Source organism: Juglans microcarpa x Juglans regia, chromosome 5S (genome assembly GCF_004785595.1).
Source record: "Juglans microcarpa x Juglans regia isolate MS1-56 chromosome 5S, Jm3101_v1.0, whole genome shotgun sequence".
NCBI lineage: Eukaryota > Viridiplantae > Streptophyta > Magnoliopsida > Fagales > Juglandaceae > Juglans > Juglans microcarpa x Juglans regia.
In genome coordinates, this window is record NC_054603.1 from 30,753,510 (window position 1) to 30,773,294 (window position 19,785).

At 33.2% G+C, this 19,785-nt stretch overlaps 1 protein-coding gene across 1 annotated transcript; it reads left to right on the forward strand.

The window, feature by feature from the left end:
• Nucleotides 1-5,881: 5,881 nt before the first annotated feature.
• LOC121267324 (protein NODULATION SIGNALING PATHWAY 2-like) lies at nt 5,882-7,629 on the forward strand. The gene is given in 2 exon segments (XM_041171182.1): nt 5,882-6,141; nt 6,144-7,629. Coding segments are annotated over 2 exon segments (1,605 nt in total). The 5' UTR covers nt 5,882-5,895; the 3' UTR covers nt 7,503-7,629.
• Nucleotides 7,630-19,785: the final 12,156 nt, after the last annotated feature.

Consider the following 19,785-nt stretch of genomic DNA (forward strand, 5'->3'; position numbering starts at 1 on the left):
AATTCTACTCATATCTACTCTATAATTATTATAGATAATAAGTACTTATCTAACTAATAGTAATTTTTATTATTTTTTCAATAATTTTTTTCTTTTTGTTAAATCTTATTTTATCAAAAGGTCATTAAAATATTTAACTATTTCACGTATAACTTTTTTATAAAATTTAATGACCGATCATATTTTACCAAAAAGTCTTTAGGACTTTTGACCATTTGACGTGTAACTTCTTTGTAGAATTTAATGAAGGATCATGTTTTATCAAAAAGTTCTTAATATTAAATTAATAATATTTTATTATTGTATAAAAAGTAAATAGATAATTCATTATGGATGCAGACTAATGTTCATACTTTACTGAAATTTAGATTTTTTTTAATCTTATTTTTTGTCTTTTTATTTAACCTTATATTTTATTTTTTCAGACAAATAAGTTACTAACTTTTTCACTTTTTTTTTATTTAAATCATTATGTCAGGTGCATTCCAAGACTAACGCGCCCGAGGCCGTTCCCTAATATATATATATATATATATATATATATATATATATATATATTATACTTGTATGAAAAAGTTAAAAAAAAAAATCTTATAACTAACGCTAGCTCCCAGCAGGAGGAGTTAAGAGTGGTGACTGTAACATAATCCTTTCAATTTTTATCATTTTATGAAATGATGTGATATTAGATAATTAGAAATTATTTATTATATTCTACTTGTAAATCTATTATCTAATTTCATACGATAATGAAATAGGATAATAAAAAAATAGAAAGATTTGATAAATAAGCATTGGAGTACATAGTTAAAAACAGAAAGATTTGGTAAATAATTAGCAGACCACGGTGGGAGTACGTACTTGCATTTTTGTAGTCAACAACCCTCATATATATCCATTTAGATGAATATTATTTTATTTTTTTTATTCGACCATGACTTCCACACCTAGAAGAAACTCTAAATAGAATAGTAGTATTAAATATACTAGTAGTATATTTGTCTTTCACATTGCTCTTTCTTCAAACATAAAAAAGATAACTGCATTATAAAAAAAATTATATTTTCTTAATTATATATAGATAGTTAAGAAATATAAATAACATAACAACATCATAAAAAAAAATTACATTTTCTTAACTATATATAAATAGTTAAGAATTATAAATAACATAACTGCATCATAAAAAATTATAAAAAAGATAATTGCAACAACCATAGTAATATATACTAAAAGAAGTTTGATATAAGTTTACAAAATGTAATTTGATTTAAATTCTAAAGAGAAAGTAAACTTCATATCACAACCATATTAAACTCTAACATTGGTCTTTCTTCAAAAGTATAAATATATATGGGTGAACGGGGAGAAAGGGTTGAACATGAAAAAGGACAAGAGATAGTGGAAGTGAAACAATATGTCAAACAAGAAAATTAATCAAATCATTCTTTTCTAATATTTCTCACATGCATCTGATCAAAAAAAAAAAAAAAAAAAAAAAAGCTGTAAATGAGTCTGGCCGAATACTAATTAAAAAAAAAAAGAAGTAACAAAACAGAGAAAATATTATAAGATTCTAGAATGAAAGAATTGAAGGTTGCCAAACCATTTAAATAATAAAAGTCCTACGTATCAATCATTCATCTTTTGAATTTTCATTGCAATCAAAATCCGTATTTAATTCATTGGAAATTAATAGGTATCCTTCAAACTCCGTAGGTTGCGTGGCCATATGAAGAATAATAGAGTCAACCCACTATTTATGGACCTCCTAAGTCCTAACCATACCAAAAATACATTATTAGTCTATATATCCTTCAAAGAAAAAATAAATACATTTTATTTTATATATGAAAATGAATGTGACAACACTATTTCAAAATTCAATTAATACAAATCCCTCAAAAGAAAATTTCAAATAATACAAGCGCCTAGGGTCGGGGCCACTTCATCATTTGTAAGAATGAATGCCATCTACGTACGGACTACATTATTCAAGTTGACCAGAGAAGGCAATGAAAATTAATTGGGCTTTAATTTGTGAGAAAGCCCAATGACCATGAATGATCAGCCTGTGAGTTTAGATCAGTGTAACGTGGAGCCCATCTAACACGGCCTGGTTTGTATTCGCAAGTCATCTCAATTCATTTCAACTCATCTCATTACTATTCATTATTATTCATCAACTTTAACTCATAAATCTCACTACTATTCACAGCTCATCTCAACTCATCTCAACTCATCTTTGAATCCAAACGATACCTAAATTATATAGTATACAGAATGGTTGCGAGAGATTGATCCGTTTAACAGAAAATTAGTGTGTGGCGGCGCCGCCCGAGCTGGGGAGAGGGTGGTTAGAGTATGGTTTTTCCTTTCTTTGGAGATTTACAAGGATTTAATTTAAAAGTAATGTTACCTACAGTCGTAAAGTATGTAAGTGCCGCACAATCATTTTAAAAAATATTAAGATTTACTATTAAAAAATTAATTATTTTTATGCGGAATCCGTATTTATTCATATTTTTTTTCAAATAAATTAATCGATATTTGTATCCTCTATAACTGTAAATATTATTTCTCCTAATTTAAACATAAGAGATTTCCTCCTCGGAGACTCCAAATCTCACCTTCATATGCAGGGCAACGGGTGGTAATAGGCATACCAAAATCCCTAAACTTGCATCAACAACTTGTTTTCATAGTGGTTTGTCTGCAAGAATTAACAAGACGAGTATATATATTATTAATTGGATAAAACTTAGTTAATTTCCTATAGCATTATTAACCAAATAGTATCCAGCGGTAGAAATTACGGCGATCAACTCTATCAAAAGATCAATGGGATGGCAATCCCATCAAACTGAACCGTGACCGGTTTGGTCGGTTTCAATTCATGAGAATCGAAATCAATTACAACCAATTCAATCTCAATTTTTATTGGACCGAATGGAATCGAAATATATATTTTTTATTTTTTATATTATACAAGTTATAAATTAATATAATATAAAATTTTAGTCTTATTATTTATGTTTTCTTGATGTAAATTTATCTTAAACAAGAGTGTTAATATTAAGTTATTAAAATGTTATTATTTATTATTACATATTAAGTTACATTGTTACATATATAATATGGTATAAGTGTGTGTGTGTATATATATATGTATGTATGTATATACATTTTTTTATAAGTAAATATTAAGTTACATAAACATGGTTTTTAGAGTTAAAAAATAATGTTTTGGATTCTGAAACTCATATTTAAGCTAAAAGAAATTGAAATGATGAGTAGCATTCCTCTACGATACAAAAGTCTCCAACTCATCTCAATTCATTTCATTTGATCATTATAATTTTTTTTTAAATTTTTACACAAAATATAATAAAACTTAACAAACAAATGTTGCAAGAGAAAACTCAGAGCAGCTTCATGCTGATGATAATCATTTTCAACTCATGAAATTAAGAAATTCCAATGCCAAAATATTGTTAAATCTATCTGATTGTGGACTCAACTTGTAAGTTTAGGAGTGAAAAATATTCCTCATTACCTGTAATGTAGCTAGCTATAATAATGTAAATAAAATGAACAAATAATAAAAATTCAAGTTGCAGATCAGCTCCAAACTTCCAAATTGTTTTAAGCTTAGTAAATTATTTAAATTCATGGAGGAGATGGATCAAAGACTTTGCTTTCAAAATTATATATCTTAATACATAGATGAAGACAAATTATACATGATATCCCTCATATATCGGTTCATTTCCATAAATTAAGGTCTCGTTTGTCTTTACAACTCCTCTTAACAGTCATCTCATCTCGTCAAATCATACAACTTTTTCAAATTTTTATATGAAATAAAATAAACAATTCAACTTTTTTAAATTATAAAACAAAACTAATATTAAAAAAAATATATTCTATCAATATTTTATTTAACTTTTAATTTTAATCTCAACTAATCTTATCTCATCTCATATGTAAAAATAAACTACGCCTAAGATGATAGAGACATAAATAAAGAGGATATAAATACAAAAAATATTCCAATTTAAAAAATGGCAGAAATGGAGACCAAGGATTATGATTGATAGAAGGGGCCAAAACTGAGTTCATAAATTGAAAAAAAAAATTAAAGAAAACAAAAATTCAGGTATTAATTAAAACCAAAGTCTCGCAGAGATCACATTATTTGAAGAATAAGAAAGGCCGAAAGGGTATTAGGTTGGTAATAAAATAATTGCAAACAGGATTACTCGGATACGTTCGGATTTCAAAATCCATCTCAATTAATCTTAACTCATCATTATAATTTTTTTAAATTTTAATATAAAATATAATAAATAATTTAATTTTTTTAAATCTCAAAATAATAATAATATTAAAAAATTAATATTTTAATAATATTTTATTATCTAAATTTAATTTAATTCAATTCAACATTTAAAATCTAATAAAACATCTTCACTCAAATCATTTTATTACTATTTATGCAATTCCAAGATACTTCAAGTGTCCAAATATACCCTAAATAGTCCACCCACATGAAATTCTTTTCTCAAATAGCTTACCTTAAGCATTAGTCGTATATATATATGCCCTATAACTTAAAAAATACTAGTCAATCTGAAGCCTCTATCAAATCGCTTATGATTGAATTCTAATTTTACATAATAAGGTGCAGTTTGGATAGTGAGATGAGATGAGATAGTTTTAAATGAAAGTTGAATAAAATATTATTTTTTAATATTATTATTATTTTGTAATTTGAAAAAATTGAATTGTTTATTATATTTAATATAAAAATTTGAAAAAATTGTAATGATGAGATGAGATAAAACACTTTTACTATCTAAACAGGATAAGTAGCCAACGTAGTATTTAGTACTCACGACTACCTTTATAACTTAACCACTCTATGTAATTATTCATAAGGATAGGGTTGTTTCATATTCAATGAAATCAAGCTTTGTTTTATAATATGTACAACTTATTTGATCAATAAATTATCATAACGTGTGAAAACTAATAGTCTTACCTAAATTACTATTAATACATGAAACTTGAGGAAAAAGTTTTCAAGCAAGTAACTAATTGTTTTTGCTTGACCTTTATGATGCAAATACCATATGCTGACCACAAAGCCGTCCGTCTAACTAGAGGTCAATTTGGTTTTGAAAAGATGATGTCGAGCTATATAGGTGTCATTGAATGAAAGGATCACAAAATGTCAGTGTCAAGACGTGGACTTTTACTATTGGAATGTTTTTTACACATAAGAGGACCAATTTCAGCATAGGCATTCTTTTAGTATTAGAATATTTTTTTTGGGGATTACATTGAAAAGACACGAAAGATTATACAACTAATGTCTTGGATTAAAAATATGAATGAGATTACACCTTACATGCCACCTCCAAGAAGCTGCCAAGAAATGAAGAAAGAAGACTCAGCTGGGAACCTTGTTCAATTAGAACTCTGGAGAAAGTGGGTGAGAGTGAGAGGTTAATAAATTATTGAAAACATATATTTTTTGTAGAAAGTGGATGAGAGTGAAAGCCTATAAATTATTGTAAGAAAAATATTTTTTTTATCAGCCATTATTCACTACCCCATACCCTATATCCAATAAAAAACATCTTCATACCACCTATGAAAACACACATGGACTCTATAAAGAAGCTATAGGTATAGAGTGTGAGAGTGAATACTGACCGATGCATAGTAAATCCCTTATTGTAAACATATCTAGTTTGGTGGTAGGTTTTATATTCTATTTCTCTAATTATTTTATGTTAATTTGTCCATACATTAGTCTATAAGTACTTGGCTTGCCAGAAAAGTAAACTCACATACACAATTTGACTACCCTGTAGAAACTATCAAACAATGATGCAACCTGATCTTTTTCAGCACTCATGGCCGTTCTACAATGTCATGGATTCCACTTTTGATCAGGGTGTACACCATGACCTCAACATGGATGGCCCTTTTGATGGCTGTGAGTTCTCTTCAGTACTATTCACCACAACAGAGGATTCCTCTGAATTTTCTTCACTCCCTTTTCTTCAACTTTGTTCCCTAATAACTTTGTCCAATATCCATTTTGTAATGATTCCCAACAAGTCATGTTAGCCATGAAAGACATCTTGATGGTGTGTGGGGAAGTAGAGTCTATTTTGAATGATGATGCTGAGATTGAATGTATGAATGGGTTGTTAGGAGAAAGTGAGGGAAGTTTCAGTCTGCAACAATTTTCCCCAGGAGAAGACTTTTTGTGTCCTAGCCCATCAACAAAATCTGAGTCATCGCTTGATGTATCATCTATTCAACCATTACTAACCTTTCCAAGAGAGGATATGGAAGTCAATAACCTTCTGAGCATTTACCATTTACTCAAGGCTTATGGAGAAGCCTTGGAAAAGGATCAAAGAGAGCTTGCACAGGTGATTCTCAGATGCATCAGTGAGAAAGTTAGCCCAGTTGGCAAAAACTTGGAGCGTGTTGCATTCTACTTATCCCAAGAAATTGACAATCAGGGTGACTATCTTAAACAAGAGTCCTACAAGAATTTTGAGGTTGCGTTCCAAGCATTCTACCAAAGCTTCCCACAAGGGAGGTTTGCTCACTTTGCAGCAAATTCTGCAATTCTTGAAGCCATGCCAAATGATTCAGAGACTATACACATAGTGGACTTTGACATGGGAGAAGGGATTCAGTGGCCTCCAATGATTGAGGAGATTGCACGCCAACAAAAAGCATTAAGGTTGACATCGATTAAATGGGAAGATGAGGATGGTGATCCTTGGAGGTTTGAGGAAACCAAAAGGCAGCTCTGTAACCAAGCCAGAGCTCTTGGTCTAAAGTTGAAAGTGCAGGAGATGAGAATTGAGGATTTGGTGAGTGAGACAAAGAAAATGAAGAAAAGGAGTGGAAGAAGAGAATGGTTGGTTTTTAATTGCATGGTGGGGCTTCCACATATGGCAAGGAGTAGAAGCAGAAGGCTTGTGATGGAATTTCTAAGGGTGGCTAAGGAATCGATAGTTGGGCTTGCCAATTGCAGTACTAGTAACAGTGGTATTATAACCTTTGGTAATGGTGTTGCTTGTGAAAAACTAAAACATTGCTCTAGTTTTGGGCCATTTTTTTATGGATGTTTGGAGCATTACCAAGCCATGTTAGAATCATTGGAAGTGAATTTCTCACTTCATGATCTTCCAGAAGCAAGAATAGCTATGGAGTGTCTCTTTGTGGCACCTTATATCTCATCTCTATCTTGGCTCCAAATGTGGAAGGAGATAAGGGAAGGCTGCCATCTCAATGAAGGGTTTGGGTTGCTAGGTAGGAGATTGAGCAAAGAGATACTAGAAGAAGCAAAAGAACTGGTGAAAGGGGAAAATTCCTATAGAGTAAGTATTCAAGGACGGGTTGGGAATGAGATGATCTTGGAATGGAAAGGAACTACAATGGTTAAAGTTTCAATTTGGACAAACTAAATCTAGGAGGGTGTAAAGTCATTTTCTTGTTTCAGTATAAATGTAGAATATGCAAAAATTTACTATCATTTGTTTTGTACACTAACTGCCAATCCTAGTTATCCAGCCATGTTTTCCTACATCTTAAATCAATGGCTATCCAATGGAGATGGAGATACTTTCTAATCATTTATCCAAACTTAATTCTCAAATTGGAAAATACACACAGCTTATGAGGTCTACACTACTCAAAACTCTACACGGACGAACAATATTAAAGATTTTGGAGTTTACATTTTTTGTTTCTCTTTCTCCAAATCTGACCATGACTTATAACCCGTCAACATTTACATTTCAAAATGTACAAATTATAAAGGCATTGTTTCTAAGTATATATATATATATATATATATATATATATATATATATATCATTTGGTAAAATTTGAAGAAAGTACTTCGTTTGATAAATAGATGAACAAATTAAGGTGCTCCTTCAAGTGATGAATATTACTTGGATTATATATCTTGTTAATGAAATCAAAAAGATCGTTTTATAGTTAATTCTAAAAAAAAGGGAAAAATAAGATGATTGGCAGCAATATTTGAGCTTGTTAGCCATATCCTAACATATTCGAGTCTGACTCCTTTCACATATCAGCGTAGCTTATTTGATAAGAGTAATGTTAGATACAATTTTAGGATGTTTAAGCCCCGTGCTCTCATTTTAATTGAAAAAGTGTTTGGTCCACTATTAAAAAATTAATTTTTCATGAGTCACATATTTATTTACTTTTTTTAAAATGAATACACGGAACTTGCACTCTCTAAGATTACAAATATCATTTCTCATTTGATAAATGATGTTATAAACTCTTGTGTTTTATCATCTCTAGTGATGCAGGAAACAAACCAACGTGGCAACTGATTGTGGTTATTTTTTAAAAGATTTTAAGTAGTAGAAGATTTGTGCAAGCTCCAACATGGTTCCAGAAAGACATCCTTCAACATGGCTTAATTGACATGACAACAAATTAATTGATTTGCTTCCTTCTTGTCTTTTACTTTCCATCTCAAGAAAGCTTTCCTTATTAAGCTCAATAGTTTCCAATGTTATATGTTGGCCTCCATTGTTATGAACAGAGACATTGATATATTGGAATAAATAAAAGAAAGTATGTTGTTTTTTTTTAAAAAAAATAATTTTCCTTCTCTGTTGGAAGACATAGTTCTTTCACTGCACTCCTTACCTTCCCCTACACCAATTTTGGCATCAGAGTAAGCTTGCGTCTGGCTTGATGGCAAGGGAAGAGAATGCAGGCAACCATTCCCATGATGAAGAGAGTGGAGTAAAAGCCCTTTGAGCAGTTGTCCAATCCCAAGGCAAACAAAATCAACAACGTTTTGAGAATATTAAGTGCCTACTACAAAAAATACAGTGAGCCATCACAACTGTCCATGCGGATGATAACAGGAATCAAGATAATGGAAGGGTGGGTCATGACCATCCAAGTGGAGGACATGGTTTTATACCACGATAGAGGAACTAGGTACCCAATAATTTGTCTAGTGATGAAGAGTTACAAGGTCTCATTGGAGGGGACCGAGGTAATAAAAGAGTTCTAGACAACAATAACAACTATTAGATCAAAATTGATTTGCCATGCTTCAATGACCATCTCCATGTTGAGAGTTTCCTTGACTGTTACTAGACGTAGAGAATTTTCTTGATTACATGCAGATCCTAGAAAGCCCAACAAGTGAAGTTGGTAGCTTATAAGTTACGTGGGGTGCATCATCTTGGTGGGAACAAATGCAAATCAATCAAAAGCGACAATGCAAACAGCTAGTGCATATTTGGCCTAAAATGAAACATCTATTGAGGGCTAGATTCCTCCATCCAGGCTATGAGCAGATTTTGTATCAATAGTACCAGAATTGTCAACAGGGAATTACTAGGACTGTCAACGAATACACGAGAAAATTTATCGTTTAAATTCTTAAAACAACTTATCGAAAACTGAGAGGCAACAAGTTGTAAGGTACGTTTGTGGACTACGGGTTGCCATACAGGACCAAGTCACGCTGCACACCGTGTGGACACTCTTGGAAGCTGTTAACTTGGCTATGAAGATCAAACTGCAGCTGTCTCGTAGCTCTCCATGAGCATCAACCTTCATACCAACAACTTGAGGGACTGATCCTCCCAACACAACCAAACCATTGACCATTACCCTCCTCCATTCGTTCATAGAGGACCAGTAGCAGTAACTAAACTTATAAACTCATGGCCACCCCCATTGTGAGTAAATGAATTATCGACCATAATCCCTATAGCAAATCGATAACAAGGAAATGCTTTCGTTGTAACTAGCCTGGACATCACTCCAATGAATATCCCACATGTAAATATGTCTATGTGATCAAAGAAGATAGGAAGATGACAGTGAAGCAATAGAGGAGGGCAAGTTTGTAGGTGGGAATGAAGATGAATTTGTAAATTATGTTACTCAACGACTACTCCTTGCGCCGAAGTATGAATATTCTTCTGTGAAAACATAATATCCAAAACCATAGTGTCTATTATACAATAGAAGACGAAGAATCACCCACACCCATACAAGATTGGTTGGATTTGGAATGGAGCCGAAACAGGGGTATCTTCCCTTTACCGTGTTCCTTTTTCCATTAGCAAATTCTACAAAAATGAAGTAGTTTGTGACGTGGTTGAATGGATGCTTGTCACATGTTACTTGGAAGGCCATGACAATATGATATAGATGCGACCTACAAAGGGCGTGACAGTGTTTACTCATTTTGGTGGCATAACCAAAAAATAGTACTATTACCAGTAGGAGAAAAAGGCTTCAGTTCTACAATTACGAAGGAGTAAAGTTGTCGAGCCTGGAGAGATATTTACGTTAATTGTGAAGGGTGAAAAATTTGTCGAGCCCTCTGAAATACCTTTGCCAGTGCAACATCTATTGACCGAATTTGGAGATCTCATATCATAGGAGTTACTGGATGGACTTCAACCCATGCAGAACATCCAACGCCACATTGACTTGGTCCCTGGATCGAGCGTGCCTAACCTTCCACATTACCGCATGAGTCCTGAAGAACATCAAACCCTTCAAGCCAAGTTGAAGATCTCATTCGCAAGGGACTAATCAAAGAAAGCATAAGCCCATGCGATGTGCCATCCTTTTTGACGCCAAGGAAATATGGGAGCTGGAAGATGTACTTGCACCATCAACAAAACCACACTGAAATATAAATTTTCAAGTCTAATGTTAAATGATACGTTAGATATGCTTGTAGGCTCCTAAGTTTTTTCAAAGCTTGGTTTGAAAAGTAGTTATCATCAAATTAGAATCCAGCCTGGGGAGGAGTGAAAGATGACATTCAAAACTAAAGTATGACAATGGTTAGTGACTCCACTCAGCTTCTCCAACGCGCCAAGCACTGTTATGCATGTTATGCATCAAGTTCTCAAGCCTTCATTGGAAGGTTTGTTGTTGTTGTTTATTTCGATAACATACTCCTATATAGCCAAGATGAAAAAAAACATCTGGATCATTTAAGGGAAGAATTATCAGTCCTGCATGCTAATAAAATTGTACCTTAATTTAAAAAAAAAAAAAAAAACTATTTCCTGACCAGCAAATTGTTATTTATTAGTTTCATTGTAAGTGTTGTAGGCATTCATGTAGATGAAGAAAATATTCATGTGACCTAAGATTCTTGACCTCCACCATTAACCAGGTCTGAATCTTTTATGTGATAACGTCATTTTACCAACGGCTCAATAGAAATTTCATTACTATTGTTGCATCTCTCATAGAATGGATGAAAAATGGACAGTTCTGTTAGGGAGAAGACCAGGATATAAGCTTTGCAGTCATCAAAGAGAAACTTTCCACCACACCCGTCATCGCACTATCTAGCTTCGAGAAACTCTTCAAGGTGGAATGTGATGCCTTTGTCATTGGCATCAGAGTTGTACTCTCCCATGAAGGTTGACTAGTTGAGTTTTTCAACGAGAAAAAACTCATGCAAAAATGGACCGCCTATGAACTAAAATCATGTGCTGTCATTAGGTCATTGAAACACTAGGAACATCACTTGATCCAACGCGAATTGTGTTATAAACACCCAAAGCCACTTAAACCGAATGTATGCTAGATGGATCAAATTCATGTAAAAAATTACATTGGTACTCAAGCACATGTCTGGTTAGTAAAATAAGGTAGTTGATGCTCTCAACTGACATGTAACACTCATAACAACTTTGTACACCAGAATTATCTATTTTGAAAAACTCAAAAATTTGTATGTTGACGATGAGGACTTTGCCAAGATGTGGAACAAGTGTCAAACAAGACAACCAGCTTTCGACTTTCACATCCAGGATGGGTAGCTCTTTCGGGGCAACCAATTTTGTATTCTACGGACTTCACTGTGTGTGTATATCTTACATGAACTGCATTGAGGAGGCTTAAGGGGTGACTTTGGGTGGGATAAGACTATATCCCTTGTAGTGGAGCATTACTTCTTTCAAGTGAAACGTGATCTTGGAAAATTCGTGCAAAAGTTGCCCAGTATGCCAAATTGGGAAGGGTCAAGCACAGAACACGAGGCTATATATGCCTTTACCAATACTGAAGAACATTTGGGAAGATTTGAGTATGGATTTTGTACTTGGTCTCCCACATAATCAAAGGGGTGTGGATTATGTTTTTGTGGTTGTTGAACGATTCTTGAAAATGACACATTTTATACCTTGCTAGAAGACATAAGACGCTTCAAATGTTAGGAATGGTACACCCCTAGGATGATGGGTGCTCCTATCCTGCTCCTTCGTCCCTGTATGGGTGGGAGAAAGGTTTGCGCCCTAGGTGGGTAGGGCCCTGTCTGGCTGCTAGGGGGATGATTGACCCCTTGGTCCATCCGCCCACCCTAGTAAATATAAAGTGCCCACCACTCACCCACGACTGTTGAAAAAGTCAAAACCCATATGGCAAAGAGTGAACCACCAACCAGAGAGAGAGAGAGATGCCGGTTGTGGGCGACAACGAAAGGGAGAAAGACACCACCACCATGACTGGCTGGGAGGACGGCGACTCCATAAAATACTAAAACAGAGGCACTGAGAGAGAGAGAGAGAGAGGTGCAAGGAGGGGATTGGCTAGGCCCTAGGAGATTTCCCATTTTATATGAAAGCTAATATTAAAACGACATCACGGGGCCCAAGTTGGGTCCTATTCCCACTTGGATTTCTAGGTGCGGGCAAATCTTGAACCCTGGCATCTGATTGCCGGAGCACCCATTACCCACCTTTATCAAACGTAGCCCTCCTCTTCTTCAAGGAAGTCGTTTGTCTCCACAAAATTTCCAAAAAAATCACCTCAATTGTGATGTCAAATTCCTCAGCCACTTTTGGATCACTCTATGGAAGAAGTTCGACACATCCCTCAAATACAACAGTACTTGCCATCTATAAACAGATGGTCAAACATAAATGACCAACTACACATTGGGCAACATGATTGGTGCATCTGAAGGGATAAACCAAAATAGTGAGATATAAACCTCCCACAAGTAGAGTTTCCCTTTAACAACATGTGCAATCAATCAATGGGGAAAACTCAATTTGAAATTATTTATCCCCTGAAACACACCTTAGACCCCCACATACATGTCTGAACAAATCAAGTAAGTCCATTTTGAGGCTCATCAACATTTAGAGACCACTAATAATCGATACAAAGTTGCAGCCGATAAACACAAGCAAGCTGAAACCTTCCAACATGGTGACTTTAATAATGATCCATCTATGCAGGAACAGTTTCTCTACAAGCACTTACAACAAATTGAAGAATAAGAAGTATGACCCTTTTCAAATCAAGAAGAAAATTAATCACAATGCCTACGTGGTTGACCTGCCTCAATACATGTCTATTTCTTCCACTTTTAACGTTTCTGACTTATTTGAGTACCACCCTCCTTATGAACCGTTATATATTGATAATAACTCGAGGATGTATAGTTTTCTTTTAAATGAGGGAGAACTGATGAAGGATACAAATAGGGGTGTTACTGGTCCGGTTTTGGACATATTTTATAACTGAACCAGTATACATTAATTTTGAGATTTGAAAAATCGATATCGCACTGGTTACACTCCTAAACTGGTACTTTTGGTTTTACCAATTCTGGTCCGGTTCGATCCGGTTTTTCTAGTATATTATATATATATAGTATATATAATATGCTATATATATATATTATAGTATATAATAATATAATGATAATATATTGTAGTATATTATACTATATATTATAATTGTCTTATAGACCATACTGATATATTATAGTATATTATAATATATAGTGATATTGTATTAATATAACTACTAATACTATAGACTATAGAGATAATATATAGTTATTTATATAGGATTTTAAAATTTAATGTTATTTTAATTAGTAATTTAGCATATAATACAAATTATTTTATACATAATTATATATATTAGATATAAAGATCATAATAATATAAAAAATTATATAAAAAATATTGTATATAATATAAAAAGTAAAATATATATTTATATGAACCGATCTGGTCCGGTGTTAGAAAAAGGAAAACTGAAACAAGATCCATTTCGACTAGTTTAAAAAAAAAATAGAGCCGGTACTGGTTGTTGTAATTTTCTAGAAAATTTTTTAAGTAGCGGAAGATTTGAACAAGCTCCAGGAAGATGCCATCAAGACATCCTATTGTTATTTCATTTTTTTTATTAGCACCATTTAGGCACTTAATTGACATGGCAGCAAATTAATTGACTTGCTTCCTTTTTTGTCACTTATTTTCCATAAAGCTTTCCTTATTAGATCAATAGTATATACTTTCCAATGCTATATATTGAAATAAAGAAAAGAAAGTGTGTTGTTTTTTATAAAACAAGTTTCCTTATGTTGGAAGATACAGTTCTTCCGCTGCACTCCTTACATTATATTAGTAAATACATTATAGTTTAAATCATTATTAAATTATAAAGTCAATTAAAATATAATGTGTTAATGATGAAAAAATCAAGAATGAAAAGTAACATTCTTCGTCTTATTTAATAGGCGCATTTAAGGTCCATGGTTAGGCTCTTGGATTCATTTCCATTATATTTAAATAAATTTTTTGAATTTTACTATCTCAATATTTTATATTGAAAGAAAAAAAAAAGTTATATTGCATCTTATAGTTTTATCCCCAAGTTTTGAAAAACCAAAAAACCTTTTAAGTTTTTATAAATATCTTTATATAGTTATATATCAATTGTTGTATTTAGGACTCTAGAACCATTGATAGTATAAAGAAGGTGTTTCATCTAATCCTTTTAAATATTTAAGTATTCTCCATCATAAAGTTGAAAATAATCTTATAAATAAAATAAATATAAAGTTATTCAAGTTTATAAAAGTCAAGTTGAGTTTTATAAGAATTGTGCATTTTAATAAATAATCATAATTTTGTGTCCATAAAAATTTTGCAGATTTGGATAGTGAGATGAGAATTTTTAGTTTTAGATGAAAGTTTAAAATATTATTATTGTTTTGAGATTTGAAAAAGTTGAATTGGGACTTGAAAAAGTTGAATTGTTTATTATATTTTATGTAAGAATTTGAAAAAGTTGTGATAATAAGATAAGATGAAAATTTTGTATCTTATCATACTTACCAAATCAAGTGGAACTTGAATTTAACTAAGTAGATCTAATTACTTATACAATAAATCTCGTGACATCCCAATCTAAGCCAAGTCCTCAAGGTTTAGCTTTCATTTATGCTTTGATCTAGATAGACTTAAGCCCAATAGATTGAGAATGTTAGAAGTGTGAGATTGATATAGATTATGTCTTATGATGGTGCAATAGGTGTCTAAGTCCAAGGAAAGGCCAACACCTAACTAATTTCGACCCTATAAGGATTTAGGGTTCAATTAGGGTTTGAGAATGAGAGAGGCGCCACTTGGAGTTAAAATAGAAGAAAGACCCTTGAGTTTCCATAAGCCACAATCATTAGATTCATAGGGAAGCGAATTTTGATTTTTAGAAGAGCTATGCCACTTGGTAAACATACATTGGACTTCAAGTATTCTAGAAGGAGCAATGATGAGGGAAGTGAAGAGGGAGTTTCGGTTTTCCAAAGAACCACAGGCCACTTGTCCTTCATGCAAGATGGCTTCTAAAATAATCTATGGATGGAAGAAGACATGAGAGTTTCAATTTTTGTAAGAGGCACACGCCAACCCCATGCCATTTGGCAACATACATGTCACTTTCTCTAGGTTCATTTTATCTAGATCACAAATGGATGAAGGTAGAAGAAGGGTATTTCCGCCATGACATGTGACAAGCTTGTGAGTTCCTAGAATTTCAATCATCAGGAAGAGGAAGAGGTAGACTTCGCTAATGGAGAGGGGCACACAACATGGCACTCATGCAAAGGCTAGGGTTTTTGGAAATAGAGAAAAGAAGAGGGAGAAGCAAGAGACACATGAGATTTTCAGATTTAGGGTTAGGGTTTCTGAAAATCTTAGTGAAAATGAACACTTGTCATGCATGCATGAAGAGGCTATTAAGCCTCGTTTGTTTTTGCAAATAAAATGAGATGAGATGATTTGAGGTAAAAGTTGAAAATTGAACAAAATATCGTTAGAATATATTTTTTTAATATTATTTTTGTTTTGAGATTTGAAAAAGTTGATTTTTATTTTATTTTGTTTTGTTTAAAGTTTGAGAAAGTTATAATGATTAGATAAGATGAGAATGGTTGTGAAAAAAAACGAGGCCTTAAGTGTTCCCTAAGTATGTAGATAAGAGAGGTATTTATAGGAGGGCATTTAAGGCACTCAACCATTTCAGCAAGAGGGAAACTGAAAGGTCATTCATCTCTTTTCAGCTAAGTCCTCCACACTCTCTTCTCTCTACTCCCACGCCATTCTCCAAGGAAAATCGTTAGTTCCTCTATCATCCAAACTGATCATTATCACTTAGTTGTTTCAATATTCTTAAGATTTTAGAATTAGAGCAAGGTAAGAACACTATTATGATTTTCTTTTCTTCTTGTGAGAAGTAAATTTTTTCTTTGAGCTTTTCAGATCTTATGAAGAAAACCTTTTTTGTTTTGTTTAAGAAATTAGATTTCCTTCTTCTCTTTTCAAACACTTTTCAAAGAAAGGGAATGTTCACAAGGTTGGGAAGTTTCAATTACCAAAACTTAAGGTATGGTTGGTTCATGCATGAAGACGTTTCTTTCAGAAACCAAAGGCAAAAGGGCAAAGAAAGTTCTTTTTTAAAGGCCATGTGTTAGCCGATCATCACTAAGGTTTTTGTTCAAAGCATCTGTCTTGAGAATTCGAGCATGGAGTTCTGATTAGAAGGGTTATTGCAACTCAATGGATTTAGTTCTTAAGGCTTTATTTCCAAAAGGGTATAGCTCAATGACAACCCAATTGTCATTTGGCCTACTTGGGATTTTTCTTGTATGGATAAGCAAAACCTTGTATAAAAAAGGATAAGGAAAGTGAATGTTTTCTAAAATCGAGTTAGGTTTTATTAACCGAGTTAGGAATGCCTAAAGTTAGATCTTTCTCTTCAGGACTCTAACTATTAGAATGTACACTTTCAGCTTGCTTGATTGTTGGTATTTTCTTTTACGTCAAAACATTTGTAAGTTAGTCTCTAATTTACTCTTGGATAATGTACTTATGTTTACATGTAAACTCTGCATTTTGGTTGCTTAAATTTGATTATTGAATTGCTACTTGTTACATGCTATGCTTCATCCCTTATATGTGTATGGTATGCTCAAATGATGCTTGCTAAAATTGTTGGTTCAAATGACATGTTCAGAGTTTTTGAGAAATGGAATATGCTTTGTTGAGCTTTCATATGTTATATTCATATATATGTTTCGACATGTTCTAATTCTTTCAAGCTATACACATGATGCGTTTTTTGTATATACCATAAGTACATGATATTGTAGTATGAAAGTTACATGGAATTGTCTCAAGTCACGTCACATGTTTTCAGGTGTGCATTAAAAGAAAATTGTTTTGTCATGACCCTAATACTAGGATGGAGAAATATCCTGGAGGAACTCTTATGTCCACTCTGGAGTGCTTAAATTGGAGCGGTAACTCCTGAGTTAATGAAATATAGTTAACAAACTTCAAATGAGTTCTTTTTAAAGGATTTTAGAGCAAAATAGTCGCACCTAACGCTAGTGGGTGCAACACATTGTAAAATTCGGTGAAAGCAAATTGTGAACTGTCGTATCATATGAACTTTGACATACTCATACCTGGTCAAGAGGGTCGGCAATGTGAAGCGGTAACTAGTAGGGAGCCCACGGTTCCTAGAGGCAGTCGCGAGGTGTTCACCCACATTATTATATGGAACTAGTTTGTTAAAAGTTTTTATAAGAAACAGAAATGTGATATTTTGTTATATGGTTATTTTACTTTGATACATGGTTATAAGCTCAGTGTTTTTGAAAAGAAAGAATGTATATGGGACAAAAAGTGTGTTTTTGGTCAAAGTACATGTCCATGCTCATGCATTCATACTCATGGTTTACCTTATACATGCTTATATTATTTTTGTATATGTTTTATGTTTAACTTGTTGAAATTTCTTGAAATCTCACTGTGGTAGTTTCCACTACCATTTTATCTCAGAATAGTAGAAGTTGTGATAGGGCTAGCAGATAGCTGTGGGGAAACACAAGCGCAAGGAATCCCTAAAAATTAAGGAAGTCCCAAAGAGCTTCGAGTGCTCTGTGGAACCATAATTTGTGGAGCGACTCGAGTCCGTTGAGAATTTTATCAACGAAGTACTAAAACTCTTTGAAGACCTCCAGAAGCTCTTAGATAAGAATAAGGGCTATTAGGATGTCTTCTGGATGCATGTTAAAGAACAATAAGTTTTGGATATTTTGGGTTTAGAGCCCTTATTATGTTATGACACTTTTTTATGGTACTTTTGGAATAGAGTTTGTGGTTTAAAACCCTTATTTTGTATTCAGAGATCTTTTGGAACAAATATTTTTGGGATTAATAGATGTTTTATTTTGGTACCATATTAAAATTACTCAAACTTTGTTTAGCTATAAACTTTTTCGCTGCGATTATTGCATATTGTTAAAAACATGCTGGATACATTGGATGTTAATTGTCACGAGCGAGGGGTATGTGACCTTAACTTGTATGTCTTGAAACTTCAGTCTCCTTCTAATTGCAAGCATAATCTGGAGGCGTCACAAATCTTTTTCATTTACCAAACAATGATATAGAAATATATTTATTAGCATAAAAAATAATTTATTTTCTACATTTTCATAGAGTAACATAAACCTGAACCATTAAGTAAAGAGAATATCTTCCCACCAGTCAGTCTGCTATCCCTAAAATAACAGCTCTCCAATAGAATTTTATCACGTAGCTCTTCCATTTCACATCCCATATACATGCCTACAGATGATAACTGTGAAGATATTCCTTCCTCTCTTGTGACAACCCTTCCTCCCTCTCTTTTTCACTAAAACCCACCACCCTCTGACTCTCTCGTTGACCCTCCCCCTCTCCCAAAACTGACGTCGGCAATGGAATTCGACCACGGGTTGTGACGGGCATAAACCTTTCCCCTTCCCCTCTTCCACTGAAGCCCCTACCCTCTACCTCTCCCGTTGACCCTTCCATTCTCCCAACCATTGTAGTTAATTAAAGAATTAAGTAAATTGAAGTAAAATAGAATTTGTTATCATTGCTACTTTATTTTCGTTCTCTTCCATTTTCCAGAAGAGAAAAATGGCATTTTGGTGGCCTTTGATGGTTCTTGCATTAGCTTGCACCATTTGTAGATTCCTTTTCATGCTCATTTCTCACAATGTTCCCTCCATCAACGTTGATGTCTTAGACAGTATGATTCATACATGAAGCTTCCCCGCTCTCTTTCCCAATCTCTTTTGGTGTTGTTGAAGATCTGGTATGGTTTTGCCAATGGCAGTATTGGAGGATGGGAGTCAAATGTTGGAGAACAACTTCATATATGTGAGTTTCTTAACTACCTTTTTCTTTTTGGCTTTTTGTAATTTGACAGGATTTGTACTTTATTTGAATTTAGAGTATGATATTAAAAATTACTAACCAATTGTGTGTAAGACTTCGGGCTTAATTAGCTCTTACTTTCTGGTTAATTCTAAAATAGGATGCCAGTTGTTGAGATTATCGATCTAATCTA